Source organism: Suncus etruscus, chromosome 1, assembly GCF_024139225.1.
Source record: "Suncus etruscus isolate mSunEtr1 chromosome 1, mSunEtr1.pri.cur, whole genome shotgun sequence".
Lineage (NCBI taxonomy): Eukaryota > Metazoa > Chordata > Mammalia > Eulipotyphla > Soricidae > Suncus > Suncus etruscus.
The window spans coordinates 171,044,170-171,066,162 of record NC_064848.1 but is presented as its reverse complement, the minus strand read 5'-3'; the positions used below and the strand labels follow the sequence as shown (position 1 = coordinate 171,066,162).

Genomic DNA, 21,993 nt, shown 5'->3' with positions numbered 1-21,993 from the left:
ATAAGTCAGGTATGATGATGAGCTAGTGCTGTCCCCTCTCCCCAAACACACACACACACACACACACACACACACACACACACACACCACACACAATTTCAGAAAATTTTTGTAAGCTAGTATCTTTTATTTGGAAAAATTAACTCCTCTAAATTTAAAATGACTGAAAAATACATGAATCTTGTTTGGATCCTGATTCAAACAAAGCAGCTGTAATCTCGGAACAGATTGGAGATTACCAGAGGGAAAGAGAGTGGCAGTAGACAGATGAAATGGTAAAGGGTATCAATTCTGTGATGGTGAATGGAAATGCGACTTTGCTGATTATTATGAAGTATACACAGAAGTGGGCTTCTAATGCTATATTCCTAAAACTTAGATAATGTTATAAAGCAGTGTGCCTCCAGCAACTTTGTTGTTTCTAATTTTTGAGACCATTTGAGGGAAATTTAAAAATAAATTGAATATTTCAGAGGGAAGAACTATTCCAAATCTTTTTTTCAGGAGTGACAGGTATTCAGGTATTTTATGGTGGAGAAAAGCCTTTACCTTTTAGCAACACAATCTGAAGTATTATAGATTAAATTAAAATTAAGTAAAATGACTAAATAATTAGAAATTTTTGGCAGAATTGGAGAGCTCATGCGCACACACGCATACACAGTATTTGGATAGATTTGTATTAACAAGGAGGAAATAAAGAATTCATGTGATCAACTTAAACAGCAGTTGCAGAACACACTGTGGCTAAAACATTAAAAGCAAGCTCAAGCCAGCTCTGCTCAGTTTGATGGGTTTTCTACTGACTGGTAGACTTAGTGCTTGTTACAGTAACTCCATATACTAAGGAATGTTGTTAACCAAATTTGCTGTAGAATTTCCCAGCTGCCATTTGGTCTTTCAACATTGTGTAAATCCTCTTTGCTGATTAGTTGCTTAGGTCCCAGACAGTCTTGAAGAACTTTAAGTTGACTCTCTTCCTTCCTTCCTTCCTTCCTTCCTTCCTTCCTTCCTTCCTTCCTTCCTTCCTTCCTTCCTTCCTTCCTTCCTTCCTTCCTTCCTTCCTTCCTTCCTTCCTTCCTTTCTCTCTCTCTCTCTCTCTCTCTCTCTCTCTCTCTCTCTCTCTCTCTCTCTCTCTCTCTCCCCCCGTCTCTCTCTCCCTCCCTTCCTTTCCTTTCCTTTCCTTTTCGTTTCTTTTTTCTTTTCCTTTTCATTCTTTCCAGATTGTTAGTGAGAAAAAAATTCAATTTTCGTCAATATGTTTAATTGTTTCTGTAAGTGGTGATATGCATTAACATTGCTTATGAATTTTCTTAGGCAGTGGCTTGCAATCCAGAAGTTAAGAAGCAAAATTCACAAGAAAGTAGATAGAAAAGCCAGCAAAGGAAGGAAACTTCGGTGAGTTCCTTTTGTTTTTAAGAATCAGAAAAATAGGGGCCAGAGAGATAGCATGGAGGCAAGGCATTTGCCTTGCATGCAGACAACCCTGGCAGACCAGGTTCAATCCCAGTATCTCATATAGTCTCCCAAGCCTGCCAGAAGTGACTTCTGAGCACAGAGCCAGGAGTAACTCCTGAGCGCCTCCAGGTGTGGCCCTAAAACCAAAAAAAATTTTTTTAAATCAGGGGTCATAGAGGTAGTGGGTACTGTGCTTGCCTAGCACTCAGCTGACCCAGGTCAACATCTCATATGGTCCCCTGAGCACTACCAGGAGTAACTCCTTAGTATAGAGCCAGGAGTAACCCCTAAGCATTATCAGGTATGGCAAAAATCAAAATGAAACAAAACAAACTAAATTGAAGTCAGTAATATAGTAATTTTGAATTGTTTTTAAATTTTTTTTTTTCTGAAATGGAATAATAGCTTTCCTTCTGCTGTGAATGGATGGGCCAAATAATATCTACTTATCACTGAAAGAGAAAGTGATAACTAGACCAGCCAAGATAATTGAAATAGTCTTTGTCTCTAGTAAGTTTTTAGATTTCTATAGAATAATATACAAATGGGAGTGGTCCAATTTTATGATGCCATTTTGTATATAGTTTGCTATATACTATGTTTCATATGTGATGAGAAGTAGAGTTTTGGTGAAGAAACAAATTTCTTATTGTAGGAAAACCTTTACCAGTGTGATCTCTTGAAAGGAGTCATAAAATAGGAGTAAGTGTAAGAATTAACATTGCTGAACTTTTGGACTCAATTTCTTTGTAACCACACACATTCTTTCTCATTCACATAAAACCAGGCTCAGATTTAAAATAATACTTGTAATTCAGATGCCTATTGCAAAAATATCTTACATTCATGTATTAGGTCAGTTTTAGGAAGATAGTTAATTGCACATCCTTTGTAGAACTTAAGACAAATGTGAATCTGTTTCATTTCCAGTGATCTTCAGAGAAGCAGATTACCTAGATACTGTACTTTAATTAACCTATTCTAGTAGTAATAAAAACTTCCAGGATCTACTTTTTCTTTATCTTTGCAGTAGTACAAAATAACTTGTCATCACCCATTTTGGGGGGACAGGTTTGGGCCACATCCAGTGATGCTCAGGGGTTATTCCTGGCTCATCACTCAGAAATCGCTCCTGGGGGCAAAAGCAATAGCACAGCGGTTGGGCATTTGCCTTGCATGGCTTACCCAGGTCAGACCTAGATTTAATCCCCGGCGTCCCATATGGTCCCCCAAGCCAGGAGCGAATTCTGAGCCCATAGCCTGGAGTAGCCTCTGAGTGTCATTGGGTGTGGGCCCCCACATCCAAAAAAAGAAATCGCTCTTGGCAGGTGGGGGGACCATATGGGATGCCAGGGATCAAACCTATGTTGGCTCAGGTCAGCCACATGCAAGACAAACGCCCTTTCCTCTTCGGCCCTTCATCATCTTTTGATTCAGTTTCTTTGCTTTAGGTTAAATTGTCATAGTTTACTTTATTTTCATATGTTGAAACTGTTCATGCTTAACTACTTAAGTTGATTTTTATTGTGATTTTTAAATGTGTTTTTATTGTAATGGTTGAGAACCAGATTTCTGAGTTTGAATTCCAGCTTAGACACTGAATTTGGGCAAGACCAAATTGGGCAAAGACCAACTAGGTTCTCCAACTATAAAACTGGTTCTACTGTCATGCCAGGCTTGTAAGTTTGCTAGAGGGATTGAACATTGCTGGGTGCACTTATACACTGCCTGGAAGTGCTGTGTGAGTATTGGTTGCCTGCTATCATCAGTGTTCCAAGACGGGGTCCAACTCCTAATCTAGGCTTTTTTATCTATTTATTCATATACATACCTCTTTTGGACTTGTCTCATCCACCCCCAGCCCCTACTAAGATTTAATAATGATGTAGCTTGGGCCAGAGATAGAACAAGGCATAAGGCACTTTTGCCTTCTATGTGGCAAACACCAGTTTTGATCCCCAATATCTGGTGGTATTTAGGTGCTCCCTGAGCACTGCCAGGAGTTAAGTCCTGAGTAAATTGGTTGTGACCACAAAACAAAACACAAATAAGTAAAATTGACCTGGTGAATTAGAATGCTGTTACTTTATTCTGAAATTAGATTTTCCCCCAATACTGTGCTTTTTCAGATTATAGCCTCATGAATGCTATCAGTGTTCTCGTGAGGAGGCCAAGACTTCAAATCAGGCCACTTGATTCAATTTGGCTTTGTAATTCTGATGGTTTTTTATTCTCCAGGTCTCTCTTTTTTCATTAACTAACCAGAGGTACTAATTCCTTCTTCATAGATTTGGTTTGAGAACTAAAATAATGTGTAAACATTGACACATCAGTATGTTTTCAAGTGTTTATTTCTTAGGTTTTACTTATTTATTTGTGTGTGTATATGTTTTAATATTGGGGCCGGAGCAGTGGCACAGCAGTAAGGTGTCTGTCTTGCCTGCGCTAGTGTAGGACAAACCACAGTTCAATCCCCCGGCATCCCATATGGTCCCCCAAGCCAAGAGTGATTTCTGGGCACGTAGTTAAGAGTAACCCCTAAAGGTCACTGGGTGTGGCCCCAAAGAACTAAACAAAACAAAAAGTAAAAAATTGGCATTGCTCTTCAAAATAAGAGAAAAATGTATTTTCTACATTATCATACTTTTAAGAATCTTAGCAATTTGAGACAAGTAAAGTAGTTTGTGTATCTTTTGAAATACTAACTAAACTCCTTTGTTCTTTAAAATAGTCCCAGTTTGTGGGGCCAGAGCGGTAGCTCAGTGGTAGGGCATTTGCCTTTCACACGGCCGACCCAGGACGACCCTGGTTTGATCCCCAGTATCCCATATGGTCCACCTGAGCCTGCTAGAAACAATTTCTGAGCGCAGAGCCAGGAGTAACCCCTGAGCACTGCCGAGTGTGGCTCAATAAAACCCCACACAACCAAAAAGAATCCCAATTTTTATATTTAGTATAGTACTCTGTCGATAGTTACCAGAAAACATTTTGGGATGATAATGAAAATAGTGAATTAGTTTGCTCATCAGGTAATGAGAGATGTCTGAAACTTGAAATACAACATTGATTAAGAAATCTGAGTGCTAAATAGAGACAGAGGGATAGTACAGTGGGTATGGCATTTGCCTTAAGCCACTCAGCTGAGCTGCTGACCAAGGTTCGGTCCCTGGCATCCCAGAATGGTTCTCCGAACACTGTCAGCAGTGATTCCTGAATGCAAAGCCAGAAGTAAATATGAGCATTGCTGAGGGTGACTCTTAAACAAAAACAGAAAACAAATTAAAAAAATAAAATTTGAATCATAAAGAAACAAATTTGGGGGACCAGAGTGATAGCATAGTAGTAGGGCATTTGCTTTGCATGCAGGCAACCTGGAACGGTCCTGGGTTCAATCCACCACATCCTATATTGTCCCCTGAGTCTGCCAGGAGTGATTTCTGAGTGCAGAGCCAGGAGTAACTTCTGAGTGCTGCCGGGTGTGGCCCTCTCCAAAAAATAATAAAAAATAAAAATATATATATGTATATATGTATGTATGTATGTATGTATGTATGTATAAATAAAACCAAACTTTTCTCTAGTTTTACAATTAACTTGGAGAACATGGTTCTGTAATTTACAAATTTAAATAAATTTATCAGTTATCAGGTTGAAATAAAAATTATTATTATTATTATTATTATTAGGTTTTGGGTCACACTCAGCAGTACTCAGGGGTTATTCCTGGCTCCACGCTCAGAAATTGCTCCTGGAAGGCTTGGGGGATCATATGGGACGCTGGGATTCTAACCAATGACCTGCATGAAAGGCAAATGCCTTGCCTCAATGCTATCTCTCCGGCCCCAGAAAAAATTATTTTAATAGCACTTTTCTTAAATTAACTTATTAAATTAACCCTTTAAAGCAGGGAATCTCAAACTCGTGGCCTGCAGGCCTTTTGCGGCCCACCGTACAACATTTTGTGGCCCGTGGCCGGCCTTCAAATATCACAGTATTCGGGATTATTCGCTTACCGAATAATCACAATAAAAATCGCATTAGTAAGAAAAAAGTCATATTAAACATTTGCATACCCAGAGCAGTTCCGTTCGGGGTATGCAAATGTTTAATGCGATTTTTTTTCTTACTAATGCGATTTTTTATTGCGAATATTCAGTAAGCGAATAATCGCGAATACTTTGCGCCTAGCGCAGACGTCATTTCCGCTGCTCCTGCCTGCTGTCCCTGTTTTATTTTGTTTTTTTTTTTTGTTTGTTTGTTTTGTGAAATCCCTTATGCGGCCCTGCCTCACCCCGACTTTGCCTCCTGTGGCCCCCAGGTAAATTGAGTTTGAGACCCCTGCTTTAAAGTATTAAATATATTTTGCATTAGAGATCAGGGCAAATGCATGCATCTATTTTTGTAGCATTTTATGCTACAAAATGCCCACATGCCTATAAATTTAGAGGCATTTGAAATCTTATTCTGACAAGTGACAAATGAGAAATTTTATTTAAAACATTAAAATATAAGAACTGGGTTAAATATTAAAGTATAAGAACTGACTTATTAAAATATATGGGTATATTTTGGTTTGCTCTGTGGTTACTTGGCTATATGCTTGAGGGTCATTCTCAGGAGACCATGAGGTGCCAGGGATTGGGCCTCTTGTTTGTAAAGGCTGTTCTTAGCCCATTGAGCTATCTCTTTGGACTGAGATAACATTTTTTGTTAGTTTGTTTTTGAGCCACATTCTGGTCTACTATTGCTCTGCATTGTGAGATAGTTTGTTCAAGTCAAGAGGGGCCAGACAAGATAGATATAGTAACAATAGGTATCTTCCTTGCAAGCTGCTGATGATCATGAATTCAATTCAGGTGTCCCAGATGTAGTGCCTGGCAGCTTTGTGCTCAGTGTATGTAGTATCACAAATAATTTCTGACTGCACCACAGAAAGGGGAATGGTGTGACAGTCTCTCCTACCCAGGGACACCTGGGCTAGGAACTTATGGCCGCTCTGGCAAGCCCCACAACCTTAACTGTGTGCCTCAGCTAGGAATGTGGTGGCCCCTATTTACTTCCAGGAACCCCTTTTCAGGAACCATAACTGGGACTGTGTTTCAATTCTCAGCACCATATATGAGCCCCCCAGTGGTAACACTGCTAGATGTGGTCCCTGAGCTCCCCTGGGTGCATGTGTGTGCAGACACACATGTAATAAATAGGTTAATATGTTTTGAACTTTCAGTTTGTCATCCAGATTCACCCAGTTTTCAGTGTAGCCATATATTAAGTGAATATGCTCAGCATCACTGAGTTATTTTATTTTATTTTATTTTATTTTATTTTATTTTATTTTATTTTATTTTATTTTATTTTGGGGGTAGAGGACTTCCCAAGCAATGCTCAGTGACCCAAGGTCTGGCCCTCTTGCAGCTGACCTACCCTACCTGCCTGAAAGTTCAAAGCTCATACCCAACAGTGCTTGGCAGGGGCCTCCAGGGCTACACTTGAGTGGGGAAGATCGACCTTAGGGCCTCAGGCATGCATGGCGAGCTCTCTAGTCCTTTGAGCTATCTCCACTATTAATAGCAAGAATGATAACTGACAGTTAAAAACTTTCACTGTCCTGCTCTGCTAAGCATTTTTACATGCCCTGCAGAAGCAGAAAGAAATTTTGTCGCTAAACCCTCTAGATTTGAAATCTGTCTCTTCCACATACTGGTTTTGAGACCTGGGGCAAGTTACTTTATCCCTGAAATTCAATATCCCCATCTGTGAGGAATGGAAATAAAAGTCACATTTACTAGAGTTGTTATGCAGACTAAATTAGTTTAATCATGCACCGTACTTAGAGAAGAGCAGTCAGTCATTTAACCTTACAGAAGTACTAAGTTGCAGGTTGGGATTTGAGTTACTTGGTTTGATTCGAGAGCCCACGCTTCTGCTTGAAGCTGTTGAGGTTGTCAGGGCGGCACCAACTGGCTAAAGCTGGCACCAAACGGCCATCTTCACTACATTAGCATTTTGCCCTGAAGGATTAAAGCAGTTGGCTTAGACTAGATGAGAAAATTATAAATAACTTTCTAAAATTAGGCCTCAAGAAGTTCTGGTGGGATGTGTGCTGCCCTTGCTGATTCTAAGTTTCACCATTGAGCAAGGTGTTTTGTCCTTTGTTTTTATAGAGTTGGAAAGATAGTCCAGAATGTCATAGCAAAGATAAACATTAGCCACAGATACAAATTTAAATATTAGCAGATTATTGCCACCAGCCTGGTTATAAGGAGCAGGACAACTTGTCTGTTGAATGTTAGAAAATAGTTTTGTTTGTTTGTTTTTTAAATTGGGGTGAGGGTGTGGAGAACTAGAGTTCTAGTAAAGGAGTAGGGCATTTGTCATTTATGAGGTCAGCCTAGGTTTGATTTCCAGCAGTCCAATGCAGACCCGGGAGTAACCCTTGAGTACTGCCAAGTATGGCCCCCTCCAAGAAAATTGGGGGCTTTGTTTGATTTTGGCCACACATGATGTAATAATACTGAGATGTCCTATCAGATGGAGTTTGTCTTTTTTATGAGATGTCAGATGGTATTTGTCTGTTTGTAACAAAATACCTTTTCTTAATAAGAGGTACTAAGTTTGGTACTAAATATGCCTCCATCCTCAGCAGCACTGAGGTGATGAAAACTAAATAATCTGTAATGTGAAAATTCTTAAAACCCATCTTTATCATTTAATTAATAGTTATTACATATATTCTATTAATATGTAAAGCTTCTCCTATAGAAAAGAGCAATACAATAAAAAATATTACATTGTGGGACAGAGAGATGGATAAAGGACATGTCTTTATGCTTTAAGTCAATCCTTGGTATCACGTGGTTCCCCCTTAAACACAACTGAGTACATAACCTTGATGGCCACCATGCTGCTTGACCTGAACATCGCCACAGAACCAGGTCCAGATGCTGGCTGACCTGTAAGACCCGTATGCATGCCAAGTATCTCTGGCAGTAGCCTCAGGACCCCTCTGAGTATTCTGGGAGAAGGAGGGCCATACCTGGCATTGCTTGTGGTTTATATGGTTTATTTGGTGCTAGGTATTAAACCAGGATTGGTGACAGGCACGGCAAGTGCCTTAACCATTGTATCTCTAGCACCTGTGTAGTAATTGTTTTATTAGTTACACTGGAAAAGCAAACAATTGCAAAGCAAGAGTACAGTGGGTAGAGCACTTGCTTTGCATACAGCCATTCTGGGTTCAATCTCTAGCACCCATGAGGTTTAATCCTGGTTCTGCACCCAGGGATCATTTCTGGAAATGGAGACCACATGGGGTGACAGGGATCAAACAAGCAAGCCTCCTATCCACTGTACTAATCACGCAGGCCTGTGTGTGTGTGTGTGTGTGTGTGTGTGTGTGTGTGTCTTTAAATTACAACCCATCTTGGTTCACACTAACTACACTTCAATTGACCAGTAGCTACATGTAAATAATAGCTATTGCATTGACTAGCATAACTATGGAATATATATATAGTTCATAGTATTTGTCCATCTTATCAATTAAACCTATGTTTGGGGACCAGAGCAATAGCACAGCAGTAGGGCATTTGCCTTGCACACGGCCAACACCAGACAGACTCTGGTTTGATTCCCAACATCCCATATGGTCCCCCAAGCCTGCCAGGAGTAACCCCTGAGCGACACTGAGTATGACCAAAAAAACAAACGAACAAACAAAAAAACCTATGTCTGTACATAGCCACGATTAGTATTCATTTTTCCAGAGGAACAACTAAGTTAAACAGCTTAAGGACATTTTAAATTTACGTATTTATGCTTTATAGTAAGTAGTGCAGTTCTATGGCTGACTAAAACTTAAGATATGTCTGAGTTCTTTCTACGCCATGTATTTCCATGGTGAATTTTAGTTTATAAATCAAATAAAATAATAAATTCATAATGAACCAAGAGATAGCTAAACAGGCTTGTGTGTCTGCTTTGCATGCAGAAGACCCTGGTTCAGTCTTTCAAACTGCCTGATTTCCCCACACTTTCAGCACTGCTATGGAGTGACCTCCTGAGCACTAGTGTGTGATGCCTAAATTTTTTAAAAAGTCAAGGGTAAACAGTGAAATTTGGGATGCTTAGTTATAAGAGTGAAAGAATAAAAATACTTATATATGTGAAACTATTTTATATACATTATGTCATGACATATGACATGTTTATGCCATACCTATAACATGTTTCTCTTATTTTTATTTGCATGGTCTTATGCCCACATTGAAGTTTGTTTGTTTGGATCACACCCAGCAGTACTCAGGACTTAACTCCTGGTTCTTTGCTCAGAGGTCACCCTAAAAGGGACACCGGGGATTAGGAAAAATGTGGTTTAGACCTCACTGTCTTGTCAGTACTAATGTTTAAGAGCTCGTATCTTGCTCAAGGGATGACGCTATGTATTCTTTTGAGGACTGTTATCTAAATAATTGGGAATCTGGAACTATTGTCATTTACAAAATGTATGCTATTATCAGATCTTTGGGATCTTCTATAGTAGTAAAGAAAATGTTGTGAATAGTGTGTGTCTATAAAGTGGCCCCTATTCCACTGGAGTCAAATGTTCCTGTGATCAGTACTGCAATGTATTAGCTCTTAGAATGTATTCACTTTTCTAGATTAATAGTTACTAATGTTGCTGCCTGCTTGTTTCCTGCTTTATTTAGGTTTCATGTCCTTAGTAAGCTCCTGAGCTTCATGGCACCTATTGACCATACTACAATGAATGATGATGCCAGGTGAGTAATAGATTAATTCTTTGTCTCAAATGGCTCCATGACAGCCTGATATTGACCTGTTCTACAGTCTGTCGCCCTCTCCACATCTTCTTATCAGTTACTCATTTGTCATTGGCATCATAGCAAGAGTCCTTGTCACATCTCTTCATGACCATAATTAGTGAAAAACCAAAGCAGAATCTCCATGGTGCTTTGGTGGGTTTTGGGGTTTGTTTTTGCTGCTTTGTCTTGTTTGCATGTTTAGCCTACTTGTCTTTTGAGACAGATGGGTCCAGACAGCACGTGCACTTGTTTTATGTATTTGGCAGTTTTGTGCACATGCGCTCCTTTTTTTTTTTTAAGGCAATCTAGAGATTATGTTATGTTTATTTGCTCAGGCATTATGGATTTTTTTCCTCTAGATTTTTTGGGTTTTGTTTATTTATTTATTTATTTTTTACAAAAGAGTTACATGCTCTGGGCTAGAGAGGATTTTTTTGTTTGTTTGTTTTTGTTTTTTTTTTTTTTTGGGGTCACACCTGGCAGTGCTCAGGGGTTACTACTGGCTCTACGCTCAGAAATCGCCCCTGGTAGGCACAGGGGACCGACCATATAGGATGCCGGGATTCAAACCATCGTTCTTCTGCATGAAAGGCAAATGCCTCATCTCCATGCTATCTCTCTGGCCCTGCTAAAGAGATTTTATTTCAGATAAGGTACCTGCTTTCATATGCCCGCCATCCCATATGGTCCCATGAGCACTATTATAACCCTGGAAGGCAGAGCCAGGAGTAACCCCTAACTAAACATTGCCAGATGTGATCCAAAAACTGGAAAGAAAAAAAAGGAAGAACTACATGCTTGTTTTATGAAGCTGAAACAAGGTAGAAATATACATTGAAAAGAGTGTATGTTCATAATATTACAAGCTCAGAAGCTACTCCTAGGTGGGTACTCATGGTCTGTTTGGTCTAGGAATTAAACCTGGAGCTCTCACATGCAAACATGCACTCTACCCCCTTAGACAATTTCCCCAGCTACGGAGCTCACTTTTTTTTTTTTTTTTTTTGGTTTTTGGGCCACACCCGGTAATGCTCAGGGGTTACTCCTGGCTATGTGCTCAGAAGTTGCTCCTTGCTTGGGGGACCATATGGGACACCGGGGGATCGAACCGTGGTCCGTCCAAGGCTAGCTCAGGCAAGGCAGGCACCTTACCTTTAGCGCCACCGCCCGGTCCCTGAGCTCACTTTTTTATTTGGGAGTCACAACAGTCATGTTCAGGGGGCTCTGGGAACCATGTAGTGCTAGAGATTGAACTCTGACTTCCTACATGTTAAGCATGTAACACAATCCACTAAACTATCTCTCTGGCCCAAGAGAGTGTTTTGGTTTTGTTTTTATTTTGGAGCTACAAAATGCTCAGGGGTTACTCTTGGTTCTGCATTCAGGAATTACTGTTGGTTTTGCTCAAGGGACTGTGTGTATGACAGGGGTCAAATACAAGTTGGCAATGTTTAAGGCAAACATCTTATATCTGAACTATCATTCTGGCCCCTAAGATGACCATTTTAAAAGAATAATTTCTTCTATATTTGTTAGATAAGTCTGTATTATAGTGAAGAGCTTTCCCTTCTTAATTTATTTTCTGTTCATACTGGAATGACTTTACTACTCTATTCAATTTATTATAATGATACTGTCATCTTGGGGGGGGGCAGGTGATGGACCATGCCTGATTGTGCTTGACTCTGGATTTGTTCAGGGGTCATTCCTGGCAGGGTCTAGAGATAGAACCCAGTCTGCTTGTGTGCAAGGCAAGTGTCTTGCCCTCTTTACCATTTCTCCCCATACTGTCGTCATTTTTATTTAAAATTAAAAGCTGATTTCTTCAAGCTGATTTGGGAGCTTTTGAGTTGTTACCAATTGATCTTTGAGTACTTCCTTACTTTCTGACACAATATAGTGTTGTGTTCTAGACTCATCTTATATTTTCCCCCATCCCAATGCTGGAATTAGTCTTTCTCAAAGGAAGCCTGCTTCATTTTAGTGATCATGACCTTTAGAACCCAAGATCTGAGGATAATACTTGTTCTTGGGTACCATTGTATCTGGATTCTCAATACACTGAGGTAGGAAATGTGTATACATACGTAAACACATTCACAGGAGAAAACCACCCTTCTCATAATATTTCCTTTCAGTGTCTCTTAAGTTCTCTTCCTGCATGTTCTTGTTTTCTTTCTTTATATAATTAAAATTTTACTCTTTTTACGCTTTGAGTTTTTTTTCTTTAACCGTCATATATACAATGAGTATTTTCATGTCATTAGAATTATTCAAGAGACCAATGAGGTAGCCCTAAATCCTATTCCCAGCACCACATAGCTCCCCATTGCCTCTAGGTGGAATGATAACCCAGAGTACCACAGGGCCTGAGCATGGGATACTGATTGCCCTAACATAGTTGGGAGTGACCTCTATTCAAAGACAATATTAAGGTTTTTTCTAAGCTAAGAAAGTTGTGTATTATAGGACTAGAATGATAGTACAGTGGATAGGGTATCTGCCATGTATGTAACTGGCTCAAATTCGATCCCCAGCATCCCATGTGGCCCCCCAAGCCTGCCAAGAGTAATTCCTGAGTGCAGAGCCAGGAGTGACCCCTGAGCACTGATGAGTGTGGCCCCAAAAGTAAAACACACAATAAATAAGATAATGCATTAAAATTCTTATTTTCTCTGTTGGCGCAGCATCTGACAGTGCTCAGGGTCTACTGGCTTAGCAGTCTGGAAGTTGCTTCCACTAGTGCTTGAAGGACAATGTGGTAACCCAAGATTCCTGCATGCAAAGCATGTGCTCAGCCCAAATATTTGCCATGTGTAAAATATTTGGGTACAGTATTCACTCAGGTGGATTTTTCACCCTTTATCCTTCAGCCAACATTTTTTCTATTTTACAGTAAGTATTATTTACTGTTAACTATCAGATTTGCTTCCCTTGTCTGAAAAGTATTAGATCTGCAAGTTTAGGTGAACATAATTATTATTTTTGCTTTGTTCAGTACTTTGAATATAATAGAACTGGTGATGGTTTTGAATGCACTTAAACATTGTGACTGTATGCTCTGAAAGAGTGCCTCTGTATGGTTGTTTTTCCATTGATTTATGGGTCTGCTCTGTTTTTGTTTTTGTTTTTTTTTTTTTGAATTAGAGTAGAATTAGTACATTGTATATCCTATGTTGGAATGATATGAAAAAAATTACACCAACAAGAAGTGAAAATTAGGTGCTTAAAAATTAAGTTGAATCCAGGCCCGGAGAGATAGCACAGCAGCGTTTGCCTTGCAAGCAGCCAATCCAGGACCAAAGGTGGTTGGTTCGAATCCCAGTGTCCCATATGGTCCCCGTGCCTGCCAGGAGCTATTTCTGAGCAGACAGCCAGGAGTAACCCCTGAGCACCGCCAAAAAACAAAAACCAAAAAACAAAACAAAACAAAAAAAAATTTAAGTTGAATCCATTAAGGTAACATTATTATTCCAGGCATAAAATATGGCCTTGTTTTAAATAATAGTGGCATCTTTTGAATATAGTACTAGAAGGTCATTCAGAACATTTTTTAAAAATTGGGGCCAGAGTGAAAAATAAAAGTGTGTTGGCACTACAGACAATGTCTTGGGTTGGACAAACTAGCTTGCCTGGAGCCTAGAGTTGGTCTTATGCCAGGAAACGTCAGGGATGGGGTCTCCTTGTATTTAGGCCAAGGTTTTTCCTTTCCATGTCTCTCATATTTTGGTGGGCCTATGCAAACAATAATTGCCACTCTAACACCGTTTTTACTGTGCTCCTTTGACTCTAATCCTTAAAAAAAAAACCCACTTAAACTTTTTAGGTTAACTTAAACTAATATGCATGTGCATGGAAATGTAAAAAAAAATACTATGCCTTTAATGTTTAAGGAGTTACATAAGTTTTATGGCTTTAGATTGCTTTGTGCGCTGCTAAGAAATATTATAATGTATTACAATCTGGGGACTTGAGGTACAAAGTAATTGTACATGGGTTCTGTTTTATTTATCTTAATGTTCTTTGGCTGAAAGTCCAAAGTTAAGATATCAGCAAGGGGACTTCTTCTGAGAATTCTGTGTATGGGTGATTATCCTTCCACTGTAACTTTACCTTGTCCTCTTTCTTTGCATCTTTGTTCTCATAATTAAAAATAGAAAATTAAAAAAAAATTGGGGCCGGAGAGGTGGCGCTAGAGGTAAGCTGTCTGCCTTGCAAGCGCTAGCCAAGGAAGGACCGCGGTTTGATCCCCCGGTGTCCCATATGGTCCCCCCAAGCCAGGGGCAATTTCTGAGCGCTTAGCCAGGAGTAACCCCTGAGCATCAAACGGATGTGGCCCAAAAAACAAAAAAAAAATTAACTCTTAGTTAAGAATTATTTTTCTAGGGGTTGGAGAGATAGCATGGAGGTAGAGCATTTGCCTTTCATGCAGAAGGACGGTAGTTTGAATCCCGGCATCCCAGATGGTCCCCCAAGCCTGCCAGGAGCGATTTCTGAGCATAGAGCCAGGAGTAACCCCTGAGTGCTGCTGGGTGTAACCCCCCCCAAAAAAAAAAAACAAACAAAAAAAGAATTATTTTCCTAATCCTTAATATTCTAGGGTTTCTCGTCTTTCAAAATCTTATTTATTCATTCAATAACTCTTATTTAGAAGTTTGCATCACCCTCGGTAGTGCTTAGGGACTGTTCCTAGCTGTGTTTGACAATCATAGGTGATGCTCAGGATCAAATCAGGATCACATTGTGCAAGACAAGTGCTTTAATTCCTGCATTTCTCTCTAGCCTCATTAATAAAAGTGATTATTATTTAGGAGCTGAAGCAATAGCACAGCACTAGCGTGTTTGCCTTGCACATGGCTAACCCTGGCCCCTTAGTTTTGTTCTGTTTTGCCTGGAGCAATAATACAGTGGGTAGGGTGCTTGCCTATGTTCAGCTGACCCAGGTTTGATCCCCAGCACTCCATTTGGTCCCCCAAGCATGCCATGAGTGATCCCTGAGCACGGAGCCAAAGACAGACAGACAGACAGACAAATATAGGTAGAAAAGTAGATATCTACTGTTTTGGAATGATCTCTAGATTTCTGTGAAAAGCAATGCTTGTAAACCGTTTATGTTTTTAAGTGAGCACATTATATATATATGTATATATATATGTATGTATGTATGTATTTCTGTATTACAATGCTGAGAAAAACTTCTGTGAAGACTTTTTGTGCGTATGTGCTCAGAGGCCATATACCTTCTCAGTGCTTAGGGGCCCAAGCAGTGCACTGGAAACCACTTGGGGGATCAAAGCCGGGGATCCTGCATGAAAAGCATGTGCCCCCAGCCCATGTAATATATGGGTAAGGAAATGGGATGAGAATGGGGGAAGGGCAGGTCTTCAGCATTAGAGTTTAGCTTTCATTTTGCTTTATCTTTTGCCATGAAAATATGTTCATATTGTTAAAAATTAAGGGACTGCAGTGGTTGGGGAGCTGTCTCAGGGATCAGGAACACTCGCCATACCTGTACAAGAACCCATAGCTGTCCTTCAACACCACTGAGTGTAACCAGGCATGAACATTGTTTGGAAGGCCCCCAAAGTTAAGCAGAAACTAAAACTGCACCACACTGCATATAATTATTACAGGATAGAATGGAATAAAAGATACATTTACTGTATAGGCTGTTTATTTCTAAAGTGTTTGAGTTTTTCAAACTTTTATATGACTTTTTCAGCAGAGGAAAAGGATAGTTTCTCTTCTTTTCTTATTTCCCTATTGTTGGGGATCAAACCCTGGGTCACATATATGCAAGGGATGTGCTCTATCACTGAGTTATATTCCTGGTCAAAGGGGGTATTTTCATTTTGAAATCATATATGTAATAACGAGGAAGTAGGAGTTATTGCTTCTCTATTGTATTAAAGAAAAGCTCTTGTGCTTGGGACATACCTCAAAAGACAGGTATGTGGTTTCCACGAAGGGGCCTCCCAGGTCAGGTCCTGGGACTGCCTGTTCTACAGAGTACCCTGGGGCCCACCTCCAGGGGTAGTGAGCCTGGACTAGAGAAGGCTGCAAGTGCCATTTGTACGGTCAAAATCCAAAAGTAGGGAAGATAGAAAAATGATAGAAAAAAAATAAGCAAAATGAAAGAGCTTCTCTTTCCCATTGCCTTGTGGACCATCAGGAATAAACTGTTTAATATATTTGCCTTTTTTTTTTCCCTCAGCTTCACTCTTTAATAATGGTTAGATGCGGGCCCGGAGAGATAGCACAGCGGCGTTTGCCTTGCAAGCAGCCGATCCAGGACCAAAGGTGGTTGGTTCGAATCCCGGTGTCCCATATGGTCCCCCGTGCCTGCCAGGAGCTATTTCTGAGCAGACAGCCAGGAGTAACTCCTGAGCACTGCCGGGTGTGGCCCAAAAACCCAAAAAAAAAAAAAAATAAAATAATAATAATAATAATAATAATGGTTAGGTGCACATAATATTAAATTTCTTTTTTGTTTTGTTTTGTTTTGGGGCAATACCTTGCAGTGCCCAGGGGTTGCTCCTAGCTCTGCACTCAGGAATTATTCTTGTCAGTGCTTGGGGGAGCATATGGGATGCTGGGATCAAACCTGGGATCAGCATCTGGGTCAGCCGCACGCAAGGCAAACACCCTACCTGCTGTACTATTACTGCAACCCCCAATATTAAATTTCTAAACTATCATTTCTTCATCCCAGAGATATGTGCAACTCTAGTTCCAACTTTTCCTAAGTCTGGAAAGGGAAGCACTTTTCCTCCCTGCATCCGATCCCCATTTCATCTGGTTTCTTTGTGCCAAATCTGGTAGTATTATTTATGGCATGCTGTTCAGGGTTCATGCCTGACAGTACTGGGCAACCTGTGATGCTAAGGACTGAACCCAAGTCATCTGCATGTAAAGCATGTGCATTATTCCTTTGAACTCTCGCCTGGCCTTCTCCTGCCTTTAATTGTGACTGGTTTCTAATTTCTTGTTCCGCACATGGTCTAAATTGGATTAACAGCCAGTTGTTGTTTTTGCAAGATATGGAGCCAAGTGTGTTACTCATCTTTGAAACTGCTATGCCTTGTCCAAGAGTTTTAACTAAAAAATAAATATATTTTATATAGTATATATATTTTTATATTATACATACATACACACACACACACACACACACACACACACACACACACACACACACAGGTAGGGCACTGCCTTGGCTGACCTGGGTCCTTCAGAGCTTTGTCAAGAGTGGTCTCTGATCACAGAACCAGGAGTAAGTCCTGAGTACTCCTAGATATGGCCTAAACAACCACCACCCCCCAAAAAAAATTTGCACTTAAATTGCATTGAAACTGGAACATAACTCTCATTAAGGGAGAGAGAAGAGATTTTTACAAAGCCTATTAAAAATCTATTTAAAATATCTATTAAAAATTACTGTATATAGGGGCCGGAGAGATAGCATGGGGTAAGGCTTTTGCCTTGCATGTAGAAGAACGGTGGTTCAAGTCCCGGCATCTCATATGGTCCCCCAAACCTGCCAGGAATAATTTCTGAGCGTTGAACCAGGAATAACCCCTGAGCACCAGCAGGTGTGGCCCAAAAACAAAAAAAAAATATTTAGTGTATATAAAAATTACCTTTTAGAGGCTGTAGCAGTAGTACAGTAAGAAAATTCTTTGCTTTTTATGCTTGGGACCTGAGTTTAATCTCTGTTACTACATACATTCCCCTGAGCCTACCAGGAGTGATCCCTTAGTGCAAGCCCTGAGCATCATTGGATATGACCCCAAGACCTCCCTCTAATATATATATATACACACACATGCATAACATTTTAAAAGATATATATAAAAATATAAATAACATGTTTATATAAAAATATACATAAAAGCAAATATATATTTTAAAGGTAGTTCTCCTTTGGTGTGCTCTGTATAGTATTACTTAGTTAAAGTCTACTTATGTTTATTATTTGGATTGGGCAGTGCAGGATTTTTTTTTTTTGCATTTTTTTCTTTATTTAAACAACTTGATTACAAATATTGTGATTAGGTTTCAGTCATGTAAAGAACACCCCCTTCACCAGTACAACATTCCCACCACCAGTGTCCCAAATCTCCCTCCATCCCACCCCACCCCCACCTGTACTCCAGACAGGCTTTCCAGTTCCTCATTCATTCACATGATTATGGTAGTTCTCAGTGTAGTTATTTCTTTTTTTTTTTTTTTTTGGTTTTTGGTTTTTGGTTTTTGCAAGATATGGAGTGCTCAGGGGTTATTCCTGGCTCCAGGCTCAGAAATTGCTCCTGGCAGGCACGGGGGACCATATGGGACGCCGGGATTCGAACCGATGACCTCCTGCATGAAAGGCAAACGCCTTACCTCCATGCTATCTCTCCGGCCCCAGTGTAGTTATTTCTATAACTGCACTCATGTGGTGAGCTTCATGAAGTGAGCTGGAAGTTCCAGCCCTCCTCTCATTTGTCTCTGAGGATTGTTGCAAAGATGACTTTATTTTTCTTAAAACCCATAGACGAGTGAGACTATTTTGCATCTCTCTCTCTCCCTGACTTATTTCACTCAGCATGATAGATTCCATATACGTCCATGTATAGGAAGATTTCATGACTTCATCTCTCCTGACGGCTGCATAATATTCCATTGTGTATATGTACCACAGTTTCTTTAGCCTTTCGTCTGTTGAAGGGCATCTTGGTTTCCAGAGCCTGGCTATTGTGAATAGTGCTGCAATAAACATAGGTGTGAGGAAGGGGTTTTTGTATTGTATTCTTGTGTTCCTAGGGGGCAGTGCAGGATTTACTCCTGATTCTGTGCTCAGGGGTCTTTCCTGGTAGTGATCAGGGACTATGAGCATTTTCAGGAATGAAACGAGTTGGCCATATGCAAGCAAATTCCTAAACTCCCATACTATCTCTATGGTCCTGATGTATAATTTTTTTCATTGTAGGAATTTTTCTTTTCTAGCCATCTATTTTAAAAAAGGAAACAACCACCTTTAATGTAAAGTAGCTCTGTTTAAGTCCCTGTGTTACCAAATTTCCCTTTAGAAAGATTTGTTTCTGGTTAAACTTTTTGGATTTGGGGGCCATAATTGACTGTGATTAAGGGTCATTCCTGGCAAATCAGATGCTGTGCCAGGGAATTAACTCCAGTTGGTCAAGTGCAAGGGAAGAATCTTACCCACTGTACTGTCTCTCTGGTTCCAAACTCTAGATACTTAGTTTAAATACCTTTCTGTGCCCTCAGATCTTTGTTTATGAAACTCTTTCATAACATGGGATGCAGGGAATCAAACCTTGGTCCCAGGAACGGGCTTTGACACTCTCCATTTTTTTCTCTACTTGATCTTTATTCCATGTTGGGTGGGAAAGTAATTTCTGTTACAGACCTGATATTGAGAGACAACTGAGAACCATGTATGGTGTGGGGTTTTTTGGTTTGCTAGTTTATTTTGGGGCCACACCCGCCGGGGCTCAGGGTTACTCCTGGCTCTGCACTTAGAAATCATTCCTGTCAGGCTCAGGGGACCATATGGGATGCTGGGGATCAAAGCTAAGTTGGCTGCATACAAGGCAAACTCCCTACCTTCTGTGCTATCACTCTGGCCCTTGTCTGATGTGTTTTTAATGAATGGAAGAATGTCAGGAGTAAAGCAAATGATCACTGGTTTTGCTCAATCCTGATGTTCTTTCTCAACACAGGCAGCTCACCTCTCAGATCAACTACTGATGCCCTCAGAGTCATTTTTTCTAAGCCAGCCATTGTCTGATACTGCAGAAAGGGTTATTAGTGAGGTAAGGAGAAAAGGTTTGATGTCTCGTTAGTAGAGAATCCAATAAGCATATTGTCACCATCAAGAACAGGCCAGTATGTTACATGATTTACAGGATTGCTGTTAACTTCCCCAACTATTAAGTTATGCTCAGCTTATCTCAGACATTTCAGAAACAGAACTTACTTTCCATGCTGTGAAACCCCTGGAGTGCTATTAAGCCACAGGGAACATGAAGTGAAAATTCAGCTGACCTCTTACAGCTCTAACAAAATGAAGGATATGATCATTGAAGGAATAATCACTTGCTTTATTTTTTTCTGGCCACACCTAGCAGCGCTTAGGGGTTACTCCTGGCTCTGCACTCAGAAATCGCTCCTGGCAGGCTAGGGGGACCAGATGTGATGCCAGAGATTGAACCTGGGATCGTCCAAATTCAGCCACGTGCAATGCAAATACCCTCCCTGCTATGCTATCCCTCTAGCCTCAACCATCTGCCTTTTTTTTTTTTTTCTTTTTTGGTTTTGGGGCCATACCTGGTGATGCTCAGGGGTTACTCTGAGCTATGCTCTCAGAAATCGATCCTGGCTGGGGGACCATATGGGACACCTGGGGGACCGAACTGTGGTCCCTCCTAGGTTAGCATGTGCAAGACAAACGCCCTACTGCTTGCGCTACCGCTTCGGTGCCCATCTGCTTTTTGCCTGTGATATTGAAAGAGCCTCTGGGACAGCTCTTTTTTTGGGGGGGCAGAGGGAAGAAATGCATGCCCATAGGTGCCAGGCTTACTCCTGGCTCTGTCTCCAGGATCCTGATGGGCTTAGAGGACCATAAGGAGTGCTGGGATTGAATACAGGTTAAGAATATGCAAAGTAAAAACTTAGCAAGCATTGCACTATCCCTCTGGATTTTTGGGACAGACTTAGAGATATTGATCCCTGGAGCTGGTATAGAATGTATGCCTTGCATGCATGAGACCCTGACTTCAGTTCCCTAGAACACTGGGGCTCTGAACACCTTTGAATGTAACCTTAGTGATCCCCAAACACTGTCAGATAGCCCCTTCAAAATAAATAAAGAGATTAGGAAGTATGGATATAGTTCAGTGGTAGAGCACTTGCCTTGCATGTGTGAAACTCTGGGTTAGATTTTCAGCACATTGTCCTAAAAAAGGAAAGGTAGGTGTGTGTGGGAAGAGGTTCATTCTTTTTTTTCTTTCTTTTTTTTTTTTTTTTTTTTTAGGTTAATTCTTTATCCATTTGTTGTGTTGCAGGTCAGATAGCAAAATGCTAGGGTGATGAAAGGGAGAAGTAAATTCCAAGTAAGACCTTTAAAAGAGAAGATGTGTTTCTCAATACTGACCACTGCCTTTGATTTGGGAAAAGCCTAAGCTTTGTTGTCAATATGGAGAAGGTTGAGCAATAGGTTGATTTATGCAAAAGACAATTCGTGTTTACCTTGCCTTTTTGCTTCAGAGAGAATCCCATTCTGATGCTGTTCACTAGATTGTTTTGTGTAGTGTATTGTCTTTTCCATAGAAGCCTTTTTCTTACTACGAAATGATAGGAATCATTGCATCCTCTATAGTTCACTCCTTTGCAAAGAACCTAAAATGTAAGAATAGCAAGAATGTCCATTTTAGCCTCCCCACCCCAAATAATAAATAAGTATAACCAACCTCAATCACTTTCCTCACTCTTTTTGTAAAGCTGCTGGCATTCGAAAGGACAGGGAGAGGATCCTTTAGTGATAAGTAACAAGCACCAAATACATTCTTGTTTTACATTGGAGTTTTAGGGAAGAAATGTACACATGTAATCCAGCCTTGTAAAGTGCTTTGTCAACATCACTGCCACGTTGTTCTTGAGGTGCCTTGGTATAATAGAATTTGTACAGGCAATTTATCTTCAGCGTGCC

General features: G+C 40.3%; 1 protein-coding gene across 1 annotated transcript in view; it reads left to right on the top strand.

The window, feature by feature from the left end:
- Positions 1-10,242, top strand: part of AATF (apoptosis antagonizing transcription factor) — a 108,526-nt gene extending 98,284 nt beyond the window's left edge. Inside the window, exons 10-11 of the mRNA XM_049772782.1 lie at positions 1,318-1,398; positions 10,167-10,242. Coding sequence (XP_049628739.1) covers positions 1,318-1,398; positions 10,167-10,242 — 157 coding nt within the window. The remainder of the gene's footprint in view (positions 1-1,317; positions 1,399-10,166) is intronic.
- Positions 10,243-21,993: the final 11,751 nt, after the last annotated feature.